This window comes from Taudactylus pleione, unplaced genomic scaffold (assembly GCF_031769625.1).
Source record: "Taudactylus pleione unplaced genomic scaffold, aTauple2 ptg000259l, whole genome shotgun sequence".
Lineage (NCBI taxonomy): Eukaryota > Metazoa > Chordata > Amphibia > Anura > Myobatrachidae > Taudactylus > Taudactylus pleione.
In genome coordinates this window covers 1,117,588-1,136,493 of record NW_028284661.1, presented here as the reverse complement: position 1 = coordinate 1,136,493, position 18,906 = coordinate 1,117,588, and the positions used below count along the sequence as shown (strand labels likewise).

General features: G+C 43.4%; 1 protein-coding gene across 1 annotated transcript in view; it reads right to left on the bottom strand.

Annotated features, from left to right (window-relative positions):
• Positions 1-18,098, bottom strand: part of RFX6 (regulatory factor X6) — a 119,061-nt gene extending 100,963 nt beyond the window's left edge. Inside the window, exons 1-4 of the mRNA XM_088481007.1 lie at positions 17,882-18,098; positions 17,402-17,558; positions 13,868-13,991; positions 422-483 (exon numbers count right to left, since the gene is read on the bottom strand). Coding sequence (XP_088337133.1) covers positions 422-483; positions 13,868-13,991; positions 17,402-17,558; positions 17,882-18,098 — 560 coding nt within the window. The remainder of the gene's footprint in view (positions 1-421; positions 484-13,867; positions 13,992-17,401; positions 17,559-17,881) is intronic.
• Positions 18,099-18,906: the final 808 nt, after the last annotated feature.

Here is an 18,906-nt window from a genome sequence, read left to right as displayed (position 1 = left end):
ATACATTTCCTGCAGCATATGTTCACTTTTTGTGTGTGCACCCACAAGACCTCTCATTATCATGCAGTGCAACAAACAATGACTGATAAGCAGATTGATATAAGGAAGCTATCTCAAGCCTGTAATAACATCTTATCATGGGGCCAGCTGTCATATCAGTTTTTTCAACCTTCTAAATCACAACTGATTAATAAGACTGGTTCTAGCTTTCACTCTTCACTAGTAAAACTGTATGTGCTTTAGTACAAATTACTGGTATCCTAATCACAGTACAGGCATCAGTACACCTCAAGTAAAACAGAGCTTTGCATTTTATGGTTACAGATTGTTGGCCATAGGGATTCTGCTTAATTGTTGAGAAATAAACATTATGACTTCCAGACCATTTACACAGTGTATATAAATAAGCTACTTGTCTTACTTTGAATGGCCCCTTGTGCCTAGTCTTCTTGTGGTCAGAAGGGGGAACTTTTGGCGAATCGTCTAAAAACAGAAATAAATGTTAAACAGAAATAAATGTTAGTATTGTATTATTATTTCATAGCAACTGAAATCTTCTAACCCAATATTGGTCTTATCTTACATGTCTCTATATTTAATGGCTTCTCCTTGTTTTAGTAACCATAAAATGTATCCAATATCTTACAACTATGTAATCACATTGTTGGAAACCAATTGATTTTTTTAGTATTAAAAATAAGAGTGTAATTAAACAGTAAATTGGATTTGCAAAATGCACTACTAGTAGCACTCACTAATCTGTAAATGCAATCTGAAAGAATAATTCAGTCCACAATAGTATTTTGGAAATAACAATTTGTCTAAAACTTTGGGGGGATGGTGCAATATACGGCAGAGGTGCAAGTACTTATTTGGGGTCACTGTACTTCCTTTTCTGCTTCCTTTCTTTTTTTTGGTTTTCCTATAAGAATGCCACTGAAACCTACTACTTACTAATACATTTTGGTGATCTTCATTTATTAGACTTTGTTCTCCTAAGACCCTGCAGAGTCTACCCTTACCATATAAATCAAGAAACCAGGTAAATGTGATTTATTTATTACCACTTATTTATAGAGCAGACACAAATCTACGGCACTTTGCAGGGAATATTTGACCATTCACATCAGTCCCTGCCCCGTGGAGCTTAGGCTAGGTACACACCTAATGACCGGCAATCGTGACAATGTTCAGGGCGGTTTGTCTTCATCCTGGACATCGCATGATTGCCGGTACACACTTAAAAGATTTAATGAATGACGGAACAATCACTTTTCCGTCCTTCATTAATATGTACAGCTTCACATGTGATATCGTGTAATTGACTGTGCAGCACGGCCAATCACACGATATCGCATCGACCGCGGGAGAGTGCAAATTGGGCATACACACTGCAACAATATGCCCGATTTATTGTTCTGAATTGGCCAAATCGCGCTGATATCGTCCTTGGGTGTATGCACCCTTACAATCTATATTCCCTACTACATGTAAACATGTAAACACACATTCACACTAGCATAGGTGAAACTGGGGGTGGTCCGGGGGTGCACAAGACCACCCATTAGCCCAGTTCACTTTTAAAAAAATGGCCACCGGGGGAGCTGCTGCGCATGCCCAGCAGCAGCTTTTCACACAAGCAGCAAAACAGATGAGCAACAGGTAAGTGCTGGCGGCGACTGCAGGGAGGGGATGGGGGATTGGAGCTGTGCACAGTGCTAAGGGGGAGGGGGGATTGGAGCTGTGCACAGTGTTGAGGGGGGAGGGGGGATTGCAGCTGTGCACAGTGCTGAGGGGGGAGGGGGGATTGGAGCTGTGCACACTGCTGAGGGGGGAGGGGGAATTGTTGGAGCTGTGCACAGTGCTGAGGGGGGATTGTTAGAGCTGTGCACAGTGTTGAGGGGGAGGGGGGATTGGAGCTGTGCACAGTGCTGAGGGGGTCATTGGTCATTGGAGCTGTGCACAGTGCTGAGTGGGGGGGATTGAAGCTGTGCACAGTGCTGAAGGGGGGCTTGGAGCTGACTACAGGGGGCTGGGGAGGAAGGTTGGAGCTGACTGCACAGGGTGGAGGGGGGATTGGAGCTTACTGCACAGTAGGCTGGGGGGTATGGTTGGGGCTGACTGCACAGGGCTGTGGGGGATTGGAGATAACTGCACAGGGGGCTGGGGGGAGGTTGGAGCTGACTTAAAAGGGCTGGGGGGGGTTGGAGTTAACACAGGGCTGGAGTGCCATGGGCTGGGGAATGACGCTGACGCACACTGTGGCTGGGGGAATGGGGTAGAGAGATGCACACTGGGGCTGGGGAAACAGGGCTGAGAGACACACAATGGGGTCGGGGGAATGGGGCTGGGAGATGCACTGGGACAGAAAGATGCACACTGGGGCTGAGAGATGCACACTGGGGTTGGGGATATGGGGCTTAGAGACACACTGGGGTAGAGAGATGCACACTGGGGTTGGGGTCTGGACATAGAGAGACATGGAGGTCTGGAGATAAAGAGACACAGAGAGCCTGGAGAACCACAGAGGTGCTTGGGGATGGAGACATTGGGTGGTCTGGAGTAACACAGGGGAGCCTGGAGAAACACAGAAGTTTGATCAGGGAAATTCACATTTTTCCTGCACAAAAGCTTCTGTTACTACAGTATATATTATCTGGTTATGATGATGACATGGGTTATATTTCTACGTAAACAGCCATCTTCCAGACAATGTGATCTCCTACATGAATAGTGAATACTGGCTGAAGACACTGCCCAGTGTGGTTCAAATTCCTCAGAGGTTCCCCGTTGCAGAGAAACCACCATATAGGGAAGAAAAGACCTTCAAACTGACTGGGGTCCCAAAAACCCTCCTAGAGGTGAGACCAAGGTGACAGGAGCTGGGTGCTGCACTGCAGCATTAAATGCAGCACTCGGCTCCTGACAGTGTGAGGGAGCCGGCACTTCATAGTGCTCACCCGTACTTCTTCCACAACCAGACCACTGGGATTCAGGCTGCGAGGCCATTCTCCCTTCTCAAGTGACCATGCCCCCTGTTCATGAGGCCACGCCCACTTTTTTGGCTGCGCGCACAACATACCTCCCTGCACCTGGTGACACCATGGGGAAGGACGCCACAGGTGTTTTTTTTCCAATATCTGACATGGTGCTAAAACTAGGACCACCCATTACCAGATCTCTAGTTTCGCCTATGCACTCTAGGGCTTTTGTCAAGAGTCAATTGACCTACCATTATATTTTTTAATTCAGGGCTACCGTACTTTAAAGAATCATAATTGTAAGTTGCACATGTTATGCTATGAATTATGGGACTGATTCAGAATTGTATGCAAACCCGATGCTTGGGGATCTGTGCATGCTCAGGATCTGTATTGCGCAAGTGCAGATCTCCTGCTACAAGAACGCTCGCAGTGCCCACATGCTGCAGCCTGATTAACAGGCTGTGGACCTCATTCAGAGCCGGACGCTATTTGCGCTAGCTCGTTCAGAAAAAGGGGCTGGCTATTTAAATTGAGCGCTCGCTCTTTGTGGTCTGTTGATGCCTCTATGTCTGAGCGAGCATCTGAAACATGCGCTCGCTAATTTGTAAAGACGCCCCTTGGCCGGTCACATCATACATCATCTCCGCTATTTATTTGATTAATCGAGTACATCGAAAGGCGTATGAACTGCCCGCTATTCTTGTGGTAGCATTTTCCTACCGCAATCATGCGAGCAGTTCAGGCTAAAAGACAACCAAGTGACGTGGTCGATGACGCTGCTTTGTTAATTATGCACACCCTTAATACGCCCGTTTTGACCATTTGGCACGCCTGCGTTCGGATCTCCACTCCCCGTTTTCAAGCACCTTCCCCTGTTACCACCCACAAACGCCTCATCCTGTCACTGAAATTAGCAGGCACTCGCTATTTTGCGAGCACACGATTTCCGACCGCACTGACTGGTTGGCGCATGCGCATTACGACCCATACGCATGCGCAGATGTGCGAACATCGCTCAAGCGAGCGGCACCTTACGAGCAGCTCTGAATCAGGCCCTGTGTCCATTTGGGAGTCGAATGCGGGCGGTGTCATGCAGCATCCCAGAAAACATGTGGTGTCGCCCCCGTTTTCTGGGCATGCTGAAGCCAGCTGCTGCATCCTTGTATGCAACTTCACTGGCTTCAGCCACGTGAAAACACTGTCAATCCCCAGTAGCCTGAAGGGCACTCAGATGGCAGGTGTGACTCAGGGCCTGATTCAGAGCCGCTCGCTGCTGGTGAGCGCTTGCTCTGAATCAGGGCGTGTTTTTTTTTTTTTTTTTCCAGCCCACTCGCAAAGCTATGGGTGACCACCCACAGCTTGTGCGAGCGGCCTAGAGTCTGTTGCGATTATCGCGACCATCAGGCTTGCGACGAGACCCTGTGGTAGGGTCTTGGTTCACGCAAGCCCGAGTGGACTTCCTGCTCTAATAGAGCAGGAAGTCCACTACTGACATCACTAGCCCACAAATGCCAGGCATTCCTAAGGGAACGCCTGTGTTTGTGCAGCCACTCCCTCTCCCCGCTACTAAACGGAGTGAGCTGTCACTCACCATCGACAGCCGCCCCACCTTGTAGCGAGACCCGTAGCGATGGAGCTGCCGTCACTGGATGGGTTTTGCGCATTCGCAGTAGGGGACCATCGACCCGCTTGCAAGCGCTGTGCGCTTGCGAGTAGGAGATCTGAATCAGGCCCTCAGACTGATCTGATGCTGCATCCTTGGCCATGCCTTCAAAAGGTTGAAATACCAGAGTATGAGTACCTCTCACACTCAGTACTGCTACATTAATATGCCCTCACATCCATAGATGCAGGAGAAGAGGGACAAAGTCAAACAAATGATATCACAGAGCAGAAACAAAGAAGTGCTGCACCTACACATTGTAAACATGGCACAATGGAGAAGGACATAAAGGAGAAAGACAAATATAAAACAGTGCATAAAGACAGCCTTAATACCCTAATGGTATCATGTTATTTAATAACATATTGAGATTAATTTGTTCAGCAGGAGAAATCGTGAAATATTTAATTAAAATTAATGTAATTAGGCAATGACCTTTTTTCTCTGTGCAACCCCACACAAAACAATCAGCACAAATGGCTAATGCTTTGCAGATCATGGTGTGACCAAGGCCCATTTATCAATGACACATACTAAATTCAATCTGGGCATGATATTAGCGCCCATGATCTCAAAGCAGTTGGGCGATTATAGTGCTGGGATGTAGCGCTCCAAAAAGAGCCTGTCCCTGCGATGTGCTTGGAGCGAGGTGACCATGACAGCTGTCCTGTGCAGGGACTTCAGCACATGCGTGGGTAGGGTGCCTCCTGCTCATTGCCGGGGAGAGCTCCTCCGGAACCCTCTCCTGGCTAGTTTTATGATGTGTAGCACATTATAGCAGCACAACGTCATCTTTAGATGGCTTTAGCTGCTGGGGCTTTGGTAAATCTGACAGCATCACATCCGCCATAGAAATCTATGGGGTTGCGGCTGCTGTCAGAAATGGGACAGCATCAGATATCGGAGATATCATCTGCTGTGATTCCTCCATAATATATCTTGGGGATACTACATTTTTGTGGGTATCCCCTAAAACTGGGTGTTTTGGGGGAATTTGCCTCAAATATTGATTGAAAAATGGGCCCCCAATAGAGTACTTTGGGCTTTATTTACCACAACCCTGATTTAAAATGCGTTTGTAGTGTGATATTACCAACTGAATTTGCATTGCGAATTCAGGCAATATCACAGGAATTTATTAAAAATCCCTTTCAGGGACAGAGCTTGCGATAAACCTCTGTCTCTGTGAATCCCCTCTGCAGCCTTATCACTGTGTTTTTCAGAAAAAATACAGTGATGAGATGCCGCGCATGTGCCGACTGGCCGCCTCTACACCCCCTGCGAGACCCTCCTGTGAGCCCCCCGCGGCCCACCCCCCACAAACCTCCTGTTAATTTCACTTACCTCCGGTCACATCATCGGTGCTCCGGTGATGTCCTCCATAGCTTTGGTTAGCTTGTCTCCCATCCTGCACTGGGATCTGGTCAGCTGTTGTATGCAGCAGCTGACCGGGTCACAGTGCAGGATGGGAAACCAGCTGACCGGAGCCATAGAGGATATCACGGGAGCACCGATTTTTTTTTTTGTAGTGATCTGCTTGTGGTCTCTTTAGACCACACAGCTGATCACTGGGACCCAGCTCCCAGTCTGCTCTGCCTGTTCGATCAGAGCAGGAGTCCGGTAACCGTGGGAGACCCTGGATAATGCAACCTCCGGGTGGTGTTATTATCACAGGGCTTCCCCCAGTATTTTTTCACAATTTATTTTTAGTAAATCTCAGGCAGATCGCATTTCCCATTACAATTATGGGAAATGCAATCTGCTTACTAAAAATATGTGATAATTAAGGCTTGGAATAGAATTTTGCGAATTCTACTCCAATTGCCCTTTAGTAACACTAGGTGAAACTAAAATAATGTGAAAAGTGTGTGGAAACACCCTTTTTCACTTTATTTTAGTAAAAATAATGTTAATAAATAGAGCCCATAGAGACTAAATCAGGCGCAGTCGTGTAATACTAATACATCTGGTTGAAATTTACCCACACTGTGCAGTAATTTAATCATGGCAGCAGTCTGATCTAATGCACACACTAATGTGAATATGAACTGGTAACTTGTGTTAGATAGTTGGTTGCTAAGGGCAACTTCTCCATTTGTCCACATCTCCACTCCTTAGAAGGTTAGATACATTTCCCCCTTAATTTCTTATTGCTGTGATATGCTGCAATAACAAAAGTATAATTATCGGGACCAGATCCCAATTATAAATATGTCCCATTAAGAGATGATATTAATATTTTTCTCTGCATGAAGAGTTGTGTTTCCTATGGTGGATTCATTGTTGCAAAGTGCTCAGCTGGGAATTGTTTTATATCTTTCAAGTTTGACTGGTCAGTGATGTCATCTACAGATAACTTGAGGGTGATTATCAGTCTATAAATAAAGTTAAACAATCCAAGTAAACATTTTTACTCAACAATGGTCCAGACAGTGATAACCGTGTGTGATGATTGCTAGTGGCCTCATTTATGTCAATAAAGGATTTCTAAAGCTGGATACACACTAGACAATTTTTTTTAATGATTTGTTATTTTCCAACGGATCGGAACAACAAATCGTTCAAATCATCCAGTGTGTAAGCATTAAGCGTGGTCCTGCGAGGTCGTCCGTCGCATCTTCTGTACATGCTGCTCAGTCTGAAGATGTGACTGATGTTCCTATGCATTTGGATACTGCAGGGGGATGACATATAATGCGGTCGTTCACCAAATCGGGTGGTGTGTACAGACCACACGATATGTCTAGTGCGTACCCAGTTTAAGTAACGAACATGAACTAACATAGAAAATAAAGTTTCTCAAATGTGTTTTTTTTAGCCAATTAACGGTATATTTACTAAAGTGCAGGCTTTTAGAAGCAGAAATTTTGCCCATAGCAACCAATCAGATTCTAGCTATTATCTACTAGGAGGTGCTAGATAAATGTTAAGGAGAATCTGATTGGTTGCTATGGGCAACATCTCCACTTCTAAAAACACGCACATTAGTAAATATACCTCTTAGTGTACTAGTGTTCCCCTTTTGAAATTTTGAAAGCAAAAACATCCATTGAATACATTACTGACTAGCCAGGAAATTGGACATTTAATCTTGTGTTTAATGAAGTTACATTTAGAAATAATAAGTAAATTCCAAGTGCCAACAAAAACGTAATAAAAGAAAATTCAGCTTTCAGATAAAAAAAAAAAATTAGATATGTATTATGAAAAGTTAGTATCTTATTAAACAAAACATGAAATATCTTATATAAAATTTAATCTGCTAAACAAATATGCTGATTTCCCTTATTACAAAATTCAACCCTATTCCAAGACTACTCGTTTTCTGCACTATATGTAGCCCAGGTAGCTAGTCAGACACACTGCAATATTTGCTGCTCAATCTTGCAATTTTCCCTATACAAGAGCATGTTTCACCCCAAATTATCCCAGTGCCTAATTACAGTCCAAGCAACATCATTTCGATTATTATTGAGAGTGGTGATAAATGAAATTGGGTGATAACAGCTACCGGTCTGTGGGCTTATTCAGAGGTGCACACAAACCACACACAATGCCATTGTCCATGTAGTTGAGTGTTTATTTGCAACTGCGCATGTGCATAATATTCTAAAAAATACCTATGGCGCATATGTTACACAGGGTGTATACAGAAAGATGCTTCTGGGTATGGGACCGATAGTGTTAGAAACCGAGATGCAAATCGATGGGTGTTCCTGGTCAGTGACTGGGAGGTGACCTGGAGTGAACACAAACAGATACATCTCGTGGGCTGTGAGTGTCGTAGGCGTGCCGGTGACATCGGCTGTGTTACTAGATGCAATGCCGCTTCCATGGAGGCCCTGTTCAGATGGAGAAACTGCACTTGCCATTGGGCAGGTGCATGTGATGATGGTGCACACGAAGCTGCACCATGGTCTTGTGTCAAGAACCACCAGCAGTGTTATAGCATGCACGGGCACTGAAAGTGGGTGTCCCAGGCAGTGGCATAACTACTGCCCCCGCGGTGGCTTGGAGGCGCTGGATAGCTTGGGGGCGACGGGGGCAGTAGTTACGCCACTCAGTGGAGGAACTCCCGTGACTCTCTCCATCTGCCGGGTGCCCGCTGAGTGTGTTACCAGCGGGCGCAGGGTTCCTATTGAAACCCCCGGCGGCAGCCAGAGGACGGAGCTCCCTCCGACTTCCGGGTCCCACAGGGCACTATGGGAGTGACGTCATGACGTCACTCCCATAGTGCCGAGGAGCGGACGCCGGGGACGGGGTATGGGCGGCAGCAGCACTGGAGCGGGTATAAAGGTAAGTGTTTGTGTTTTGTTTTGTTTTTTTGTGTGTTTGTGTGCGCGGGGGGGGAAGCAACTACAGGGGGCTAACTACTGGGGGCACCTACAGGGGGCTCTCTACTGGGGGCAACTACAGGGGGCTCACTACTGGGGGCAACTACAGGGGGCTCACTAGGGGCAACTACAGGGGGCTCACTATTGGGATCAACTAGGTGCAACTACAGTGGGCTGACTACTGGTTGCAACTACAGGGGGCTCACTACTGGGGGCAACTACTGGGGGCTCACTACTGGGGGCAACTACAGGGGGCTCACCACTGGGGGCAACCACAGGGGGCTCACTACTGGGGGCAACTACAAGGGGCAACTACAGGGGGCTCACTACAGGGGGAAACTACTGGGCACAACTACAGGGGGCACTACTAAAATGGGCACAACTACAGGGGGCACTACTAGAAGGGGCACAACTACAGGGGGCACTACTTGAAGGGGCACAACTACAAGGGGCACTGCATATGGGCACAATTACAGGGGGCATTGCATAAGGGGCACTATTACTGAGTTGCATGTGTAATGGGCATTGCTGTGTGGCATAATGTGTTGTAAGGGGCATTCCGGTGTGGCACACTGTGTTGTAAGTGGCATTACTTAGTGTGTCATAATGTGTAAGGCACGTTGCTGTATCATGTAACCACACACCTTAAAAGTCGTCTTTGGGTGTGTTTGATCTTTGGGCGGGGTAGGAGTTGGGCGGGAGGGGGGCGCCTGAAACTTTTTTGGCATGGGGGAGCAAAATTTATAGTTACGCCACTGGTCCCAGGGATTGTAATATCAGGTGCATGCTAGTAAATAAGAGGAAGGCTGATACCATCATTTGCATATTATCACACCCATGACTCCAGCAACTGATGCAAGAGTGAAGTAGCTGCATTCATATATCGATACATCACATTGTCGCATTGCTGGAAAAGCGCATTGCTGAGGTGTGTAGCCAGTTTCACATGTGCAAACAAATCGAATGCTGATCAGTTAGTTCACTGATTGTGAATATTACTCTCACCTATTAGAGCATGCTTTACACAGCATACAGCAATACTGCCCACTTTACACAGCATACAGCAATACTGCTCACTTTACACAGCATACAGCAATACTGCTCACTTTACACAGCATACAGCAATACTGCCCACTTTACACAGCATACAGCAATACTGCTCACTTTACACAGCATAAAGCAATACTGCTCACTTTACACAGCATACAGCAATACTGCCCACTTTACACAGCATACAGCAATACTGCTCACTTTACACAGCATACAGCAATACTGCCCACTTTACACAGCATACAGCAATACTGCTCACTTTACACAGCATACAGCAATACTGCCCACTTTACACAGCATACAGCAATACTGCCCACTTTACACAGCATACAGCAATACTGCCCACTTTACACAGCATACAGTAATACTGCTCACTTTACACAGCATAAAGCAATACTGCTCACTTTACACAGCATACAGCAATACTGCTCACTTTACACAGCATACAGCAATACTGCTCACTTTACACAGCATACAGCAATACTGCTCACTTTACACAGCATACAGCAATACTGCTCACTTTACACAGCATACAGCAATACTGCTCACTTTACACAGCATACAGCAATACTGCTCACTTTACACAGCATACAGCAATACTGCCCACTTTACAAAATTCATATATTTGAGCCTGGACCAGTGTTAAAAAAACATATAAACCTTGATTTTAATTTTTTTGCATCTCACCTAGACTATTACTATTACAGTAGTTATAAGGATCTCTCACCAGTTTTATTGAGCATTTCTGTATTGTTGTGTCGCCTAGAAATAGACTACCTAATTTCCCAGTCACACATTCTCCTAGTAAGAGGGTTCATTACCAAACACCTTACCGACAGCACATTGTGTGGCACCAGGTAGGGCCTCAGAATTAGGGGCTTTCTCATTTGCATAGCTTTTCCTAAACTCCAGGAAGTAAGAATGCACCCATTTTTGGTTACCCCTGCACCACTAGAACCTGGGATCGTAACCTTCAATACTTGGTTTGGAACTATATTTTAATTGACTTCACTTTACATGATCATGTTCATCAGTAGCTGTATTGCAGGTATATGCACATGGGTTTTCTCTTTGCAGCAATCACTGCTTACTGAAGACAAATACTCACTTCTGAGTATTTCTGGATTTATACTTGCTTCTAATTATTGCTTATTTCTTGGACACCCATTGATCAGAAATCAGTTGACTTTATGGCTAGTAAGATGACACCATGGTAAAGTTATTTTACTCTATAAAGGTACTTTTTGCAGAATATTCAGCCTACCACCCATTAGTACATGCTTGTTTTTCATTTGATCCTTAGCAAATTCATGGAATCAGGAATGCACAGAGCAGAGGCTAATAAGACTAGCAAATATTTTTTTCTGAACTAAAAACATCAGATGATTTAAAATGTCAAATCCTAATACAAAATGTACCAGGCCTGTTAACAATTATTTATACTGTATATTAAGAATGAAGGGGCACATGCATTCTGAAATGTGAACAACCAGTTAAACTTAATATGCTGCAATTCACAGAATGTATGGGCCCTAAAACGCCATTTGTCCAGACCACCATCTGACTTGGATCAATTAGATGTTAATCAGGATAGGGAGCAATTCCATTTCTGACCACGCTCTAAAAGCGATCCAAAGCCATATAGCTTAATCTCTCACAATTTGCCTCACACTTGTATGGACAGAGTATGGACATTTTAGCTGTGAATACACACTTTGGGCCTGATTCAGACCCGGTCGCAAGCGCTGAGCGCTCGCAACCGGGTCGATGGTGGCCCAAAGCACATGCGCACGATGGAGCCAGCTCCATCATGCGCATGCGCGAGACCCGGCTAGCGACGTGCACTCCATCGCTCCGGGTCTCGCACCAAAGGGGGCGAGCTGTCGATGTTGAGTGACAGCTCGCCCCTTGTGGTGGGCGGGCCAAGGGGGTGGCTGCCCAAACTGAGGCGTTCCCATAAGAACGCCTGCCATTTGGGGGCGGCCCCACTGACATCACAAGTGGTGTCAGTGGGGAACTTCCGGTTCTGTTAGAGCCGAAAGCTGTCTGGGGCTTGCGATGAACGAGGGTCTCATCGCAAGCCTGATGTTTGCGATGGTCTTGACCATCGCGACGATCATCATGGCCGCTCGCTATAGCTGTGGGTGGTCACCCACAGCTATGCAAGCGGCCGAGAGGCCGCTCCAAAAATAAAAAAGCCCGGCCGTGATTCAGAGTGAGCGCTCTGTCAGAGCGAGCGGCTCTGAATCAGGCCCTTTGTACATACCTTGTAAAATCAGTATAACTATTTTGAAGTAAGCTACTTAAAGTATTTACCTAGGTTTTCTTTCAAGCATATAATAATATTGTAGCAGATACTCTAACTTTATTTGTAATATTTATAGAAGATGTTTAGAAAGAAAACTTACAAAGATTAACAAAATTATGGTTAGAACATGGACTACAGGATGTGTAAGGCATCTAAGCAAATTGTCACTTTAACCCCAGCTAAGCATGACTAGTGTTTGGTTTGGGTGAGACATTTTGTAACAATTAATCTGTGAGTAAAGCTGGGTACACACTATACAATATATTGTACGATATATCGTTCCAACGTCACACCGTTTAGTGGGCCTGATTCAGACCCGCTCGCAAGCGCTATGTGCTCGCGAGCGGGTCGATGTTTGGCCACTGCACATGCGCACGCCGGAGTTGGCTCCGACGTGCGCATGCGCAAGACCCGGCTATCGATGGGCGCTCCGTCGCTACGGGTCTCGCACCAAAGAAGGGCAGCTGTCGATTTTGATTGACAGCTTGCCCCATTTTGGAGGCGGGCAGGGAGGGTGGCTGGCCAAACGGAGGCTGCCGTTTGGGGGCGGCCCCACTGACATCACGAGTAATGTCAGTGGGTGAGCTTCCGGCTCTAATAGAGCCGAAAGCTCACTGGGGCTTGCGGGAAAGAGACCCTACCACAAGGATCTCGTTACAACAGCGATGGTTGCGATGGTCTAGACCATCGCGACCATCACCTGGCCGCTCACAATAGCTGTGGGTGTGTGAGCGCTCTTTCAGAGCATCCGGCTCTGAATCAATCCCAGTGTGCCCGTCCAACCCATTGTTACCGATGGTCATACATCGCATCGTCCCAACTGCTGTTCTGCACTTTAGACTGAATGCAATGAATGACCCATTGCTGTTACATGCAGCATGCAAGAACACATCACGCTGTTGTACATTGGATTGTGCAGTGTGTATGACGCACGAGTTGTATCGTTCAATCACATCACACTGTCATATAGTGTGTACCCTACCTAGAAGTGGCACCGTTACAGTCGATGATGTTTATCTACAAAGAGGAACACTATCAGCATATTGATGGAGAAGATACGAAGCTGAAATAATGTATTTATATATCTATTATACCTATAAAAGACTTTAATAAATTAGAAATGGAGTTTCATAAGTGAGTTTCATGAAAACAGAAGTGAAATATACAGTATAGGGAACGAGAAATATGTCTACAGGTCATAGTGTGTGCACAAACCATGAGGGACTCGCCGTAGCTAATAGTTGCTTAGTTTAGATAATAGGAGCAAACAAATTAAAAAAATACCTTGAGGAGCAAAGGTTTACTCAATATGTTGTGTCCAAATAAAAAAAGCTCAATTTTTTTTAAACTTTAAATATTTTATTCATGAGTATTAGACATGGCCAAAATAAATAATATGTAATAAGTGTTTAACCAATGAGGAGACTATTTTTTATGCACACTTGACATTCTGGCCTAAGCCATTGACCTATCACCACTTAGCACAAATATATCGTTTTCATTTTTGTGGGTAGTAAAATCTATATACCTTTCCAAATGTCGCAGCACAGGCTGGATCAAGTTTCTCTTTTCTGCAAAAGTCTAAATAGTGTGCATACAATATGCACCGTGGCAGGCAAACGCCTTCACATACAATATAGTTCTCCTCCAACCTGCAAAGCAAAAGTCATACTTATGAATACAAGTGTCATGCATTTGAGATAAATGGGTAATTCTGAGCTTGTAGTAATGGACAAAGGGCCTGATTCAGCAAGGATCGCCACTACGATTATGCACGTAATCAGCCGATTGTTGTGTACTGCGCAAGTGTATGCATCACAGTGAGCGTGCGCAAACACTTCACTGCGATCGGGACTGCGTTTGCAGTGGCTACGCAGACCCATCACAGAGTGATTGACAGGAAGTCCTGTTTGATGGTGGTGACGGGGGGTTGTCGGCGAAACGCAGGCGTGCCAGTGCATTTGAACGCCGTTACAGGGGCGTGCATACATTATCCATGGCGATGCCATACGCAGCCTGAGCTCTCACTGCGTGCCGGAAAGGTTAGCGATTTCTGAGTAAGGTCTGACCTTGTGCAGGTGTGCGTGAGGCTGCGAATGCTACGCAATGTTACTGATGGTTTCGCAGTCTTGCTAGGTATTACAGATATGTGTAAGGTAAGGTGTGCTGTGACAGCATAGCGATCGCAGAGGATTAGCATGTGAGACTGAATGCATAATCACTATTGCAATCGCAGTTGCAATCCTCACTGAATCAGACCCAAAGTAAGATAATAGCAGATAATTTTTTGACACATTGGTCTCCATTTTAATCTAGTTAATAGTTTTAACGTATGTCTCCTGTTTGTTCAAACTTCAATTTAGTGTGAAGTTCCATCAGCAACCTGCGTGATGTGCCGCTATGCACATTGAGGGTAATTATGAGAGGCACATTTTTTGCTCTCACCTCTATGGGGTACCAACAGAAATGAGTAAGGTTTTCCCGCTAGCTTACTATAGATTGTATCAGCGTGCAAGGTTCTCATGGCACAAACTGCAAGGTTAATTGAATCTTTCTTTTTAAAAAGAATTTGCTGTACCAATGATAATACTATTGTGGGGATCTCTCACTTAGTACTGTGCATACCCATTCACTGAATGTACAGGGCCGGATTCATTCAGTTTGTTACTGCCTATTGTACATTACATGTGACGTGCATTAAATACACATGGATAGGATGTGCTTACACATTTACTAGTAAAATAAAGCAGACTCTAAATTAAACATTAGGACCCAAAATAAATAACAAAAAATTGGACTTGTATAATTTTGCAAAATGCATTAAATGTTTAAATCCAAGCATTAAATATTAAAATGTTGCATTAGATTCCATTCCTACTGTAGGTGTTTGTTTTGTTCATATAATTGAGGCAGACCTGATACAAAACTGATATGTAAACTACAGACATTTTAAAGTATGGCTTAAAATTTATATATTTCTTTTAAAAACACAAATGTGGGGCTCAGACCATATGTTTGTATAGCATACTTGCCTACTTTTGAAAAAGCATTTTAGGGTGATTGTGAAAGCAGTACCTATAAATGCAGCTGTAAAGTGGACGTGTACTGCTACATCTGAAAGATGAGCCATAACATTGATTTATTTCCAAATGTAAATGAGCCCCAAAGCAGTTAGTAAGATCTACTTGTTAATGAAAACACACCGATACTTTTCATAAAATGCATGTAGCCATAAGGATTATTGTGCCTTATACCCAATACAGGGAAATTATACTAATGATCCCATTTGAATGTATATATCAGCTTTATAATGGGGGTAAGGTGCAATCAGGGAGATTGCTAGACTGAGACATTGCTGCTATTTTAGGGAGTCTCCTTGACAATCACTGAGAGTTGGCAAGTATGCTGTATAGTCAGTGGGGGTTATTATTATTATATATATATAGTAACTAATACAGTAGCATTGTTTAGGGTAAATAAATCTACAGTAGTTACAGGGAAATATTATGGATTTACAGTATTTCAGTTTTAATATTATGCAAATACATACTTTTTGCATTGTACATCCTATGGAAAGAAAACGTTTCTAAACTTAGCTATTTGCTTCCAGATCCTAACAGACTAGAACGATCAAACCTACAAGTCGTTTTAGGAGGAACAAAACAAAACAAACATAAGGAGATCATGAAAACTGCACACAAATAGGGCCATGGTTGGAATATAATCCTTCCAGCACTGTGAATATACAACAATACTAACCACTGCGCCATTATTCCGTGACACAGCACAATCAAGCACCAGTTACACCAGTCACATGACGTGCTTCAACTAACATTGAAATAAAACACAGGGGACAGGGTTACTGAGGCATTATCTGGGGCACCCACCATGCAAGAGCCAGTTTTATATATAATATGTAGAAGTAATCCATAAGATGTATCAAATGTATGCAAATTACATTTGGGCACTGATTTCTTATATTATAGCACACTGTGGCATACATCATATATATATACTGTATATTCTATATATATCCTACATGAGGAAACGCATTAGGGGGCCTTGCTCCGTCCTATGGTCACAACCTTATTGCATTGGCTTGGTGTTGGAGACATTTGGATTGGTGCAGTACACACTATGAAATGCTTATATATTATAACTATAATGTAAGCAGTATTCATTTGGCGTCTTACTAAAAGTGTTTTATTAAGATTTATTGCATTATGGAAACTATTTTTTTAATACTTTTCGCAAAGTGGGGCAAGAGAATACTACACTTTTGGGACCTGTGAGGACATCCTAAAAAGTATATCAGATAAGCGCACTGAATCTTTATTTATGTTATCATTTGGCTGTAACATGGTGACATGGTACACTATGGGTGCTCCACTGTTTCTCTCTCTCTCTCTCTCTCTCTCTCTCTCTCTCTCTCTCTCTCTCTCTATATATATATATATATATACATACAGCAATGGAGAGACGGGCGGCACTCAGAGGGCTTCTATATGTATAAAACAGCACGCAGTCACACACAGCACAAGGACCTTGAAGAAGGTTATTAAAACTGAAACGTCGGACACACTTACAGATGTGTCCTCTTACATCCTTGCCGATCGCTCTACAAACGTGCGCACGAATTGCGCCATGTGGTGACCCACAGTAGCATATGGTACGGTATGCTATGGGGCGCACTGCGATAGCACCTTGCAATTCTATGGAGTCACTGGTGCGAATGGATTGCGCGTATCCGCTCGCGGGGGCATGCCTTGCGCCATGCGTGTGCAATTTGCTGCGCACGCAGCAACGATGCAGCAGGACACATCTGTACCTGTGACTGTGTGCTGTGTTATACATATACAAGCCTTCTGAGTGCTGCCTGTCTCTCCATTGTTGTGTATTACCTTTGGAGGGCACCAAGGCATCTATATCTTTTGAGTTTGCAGGAGACTTTTCTGTTTATTATATATATATATATATATATATATATATATACACACACACACACACATGAATAATGAATATTGAATGAATATAGAATGTGGCAGTTATTTACCATACTTACCACTGTAAAGTGAGCTGTGTCTGTTTCTTTTTATCCTTAATAATCTGTGTGATTGATTTCTTTTGAGTTGCCTTATTGCAGTTTGTACTGTTTTTTCTATAAATAATATCCAAATCCTCATCTTCTGATGAATATGTGTCATTCAACAGGTGCATCTCTGAATACATACCATAAAATAAAACAAACTGAGTAAAATTGTTCTGTATAAAGTACATTAGTATATTTACACCATCTTTTCAACATATAATGTGAATTATTCCTGATAGAGTAGTTACTTAGAATGCTACTTTTTGAAATCTAGTTAATTAAAGTGCACCATTAAAAAAAAATGTATATAAAATAGAACTTGAAAATGCTATAAAGAAGTCAAAATATATTTGTGAAAATAGCTTAGTACTCTTAAATACATGTATACTTTGTCTTATTCATATGTACCATGCATATATTTAAAAATTATAGCATTTACGTTGTAGTATATACCTGTTTTTATTCCAAGCCCAGCTGGAGTTTGTTCCTCTTCTGGTGTGAGCATCAGTCCATCTTCTGTACACAGGCTATCCTGTGAATATGACATTAGTTCTTTCCCCACCATAGTCCCATAGCAATTGTCTATACTTGGTGCATTTTTTTTGTGCGATTCTCTATTCTGGAAAGGACCATCTCCCTCTTGTGTCTCTGAAAACTGCTCAATTGGCATATTATGAGTTTTAAATTATTCCAAACCATGAAAAATATAATTCAGAAGTCCAGTTTCAGTCCAAATAGAGTTCAAATATTATTCCAAGGCAGAGTTATAGATGTGTGAACTTATGTAAATTTATATAAAGTTAAAAATGAAATTCTGTTCTCCTGAAAATCATGGAAAATATTAAAGAATATCCGTGATTCTATGTTCCGTTTCTACGGTCCTCCACAGGTTTCATATACTCTTTGCATCAGGTCTGACAAAGGCCACACGGAATGATTTGACATCACTTGCTATTTTAAAGTATATCTATAAACACACCCTTTTGTTGGCATAAATCTCCTATCAAACGAAAGGCAGTTCTTCATCAACAGCTGTGTGCCTAGAATTCCAGGTGCTTTTATTTTGACAAAAAGTCACAGAGGGGCAGAGATAATTACTCTGGATGTGACGTTGCAGCAATGAATTGGGTTATCTGTTGTCTCAAAAAGATAGAAAAAAAAGGTGGTGATCACATCAACTGTATTAATGATTAACAGGTTGGAACAATCCTGTCTGATCGTGTGAGTCAAAGTGATGTTTGTTTTTTATGTGTTTCCATATCTAAAGCTGCATGACTGAGTCAATGATGTCTTTACTACTTGCTAGGAACATTGAAAATCATTATAGCATACATTGGAGCATTGGGTGATTTAAAAACGAAACCTGAAACCACATATATGTTTAAAAATATGTATCAAAAGTTTAAATTCTATTTGTGTTTTCTTAATATACAAATGAAAGGAATTAGTTTATAATTTATAAAAAAAAAAACCTACTG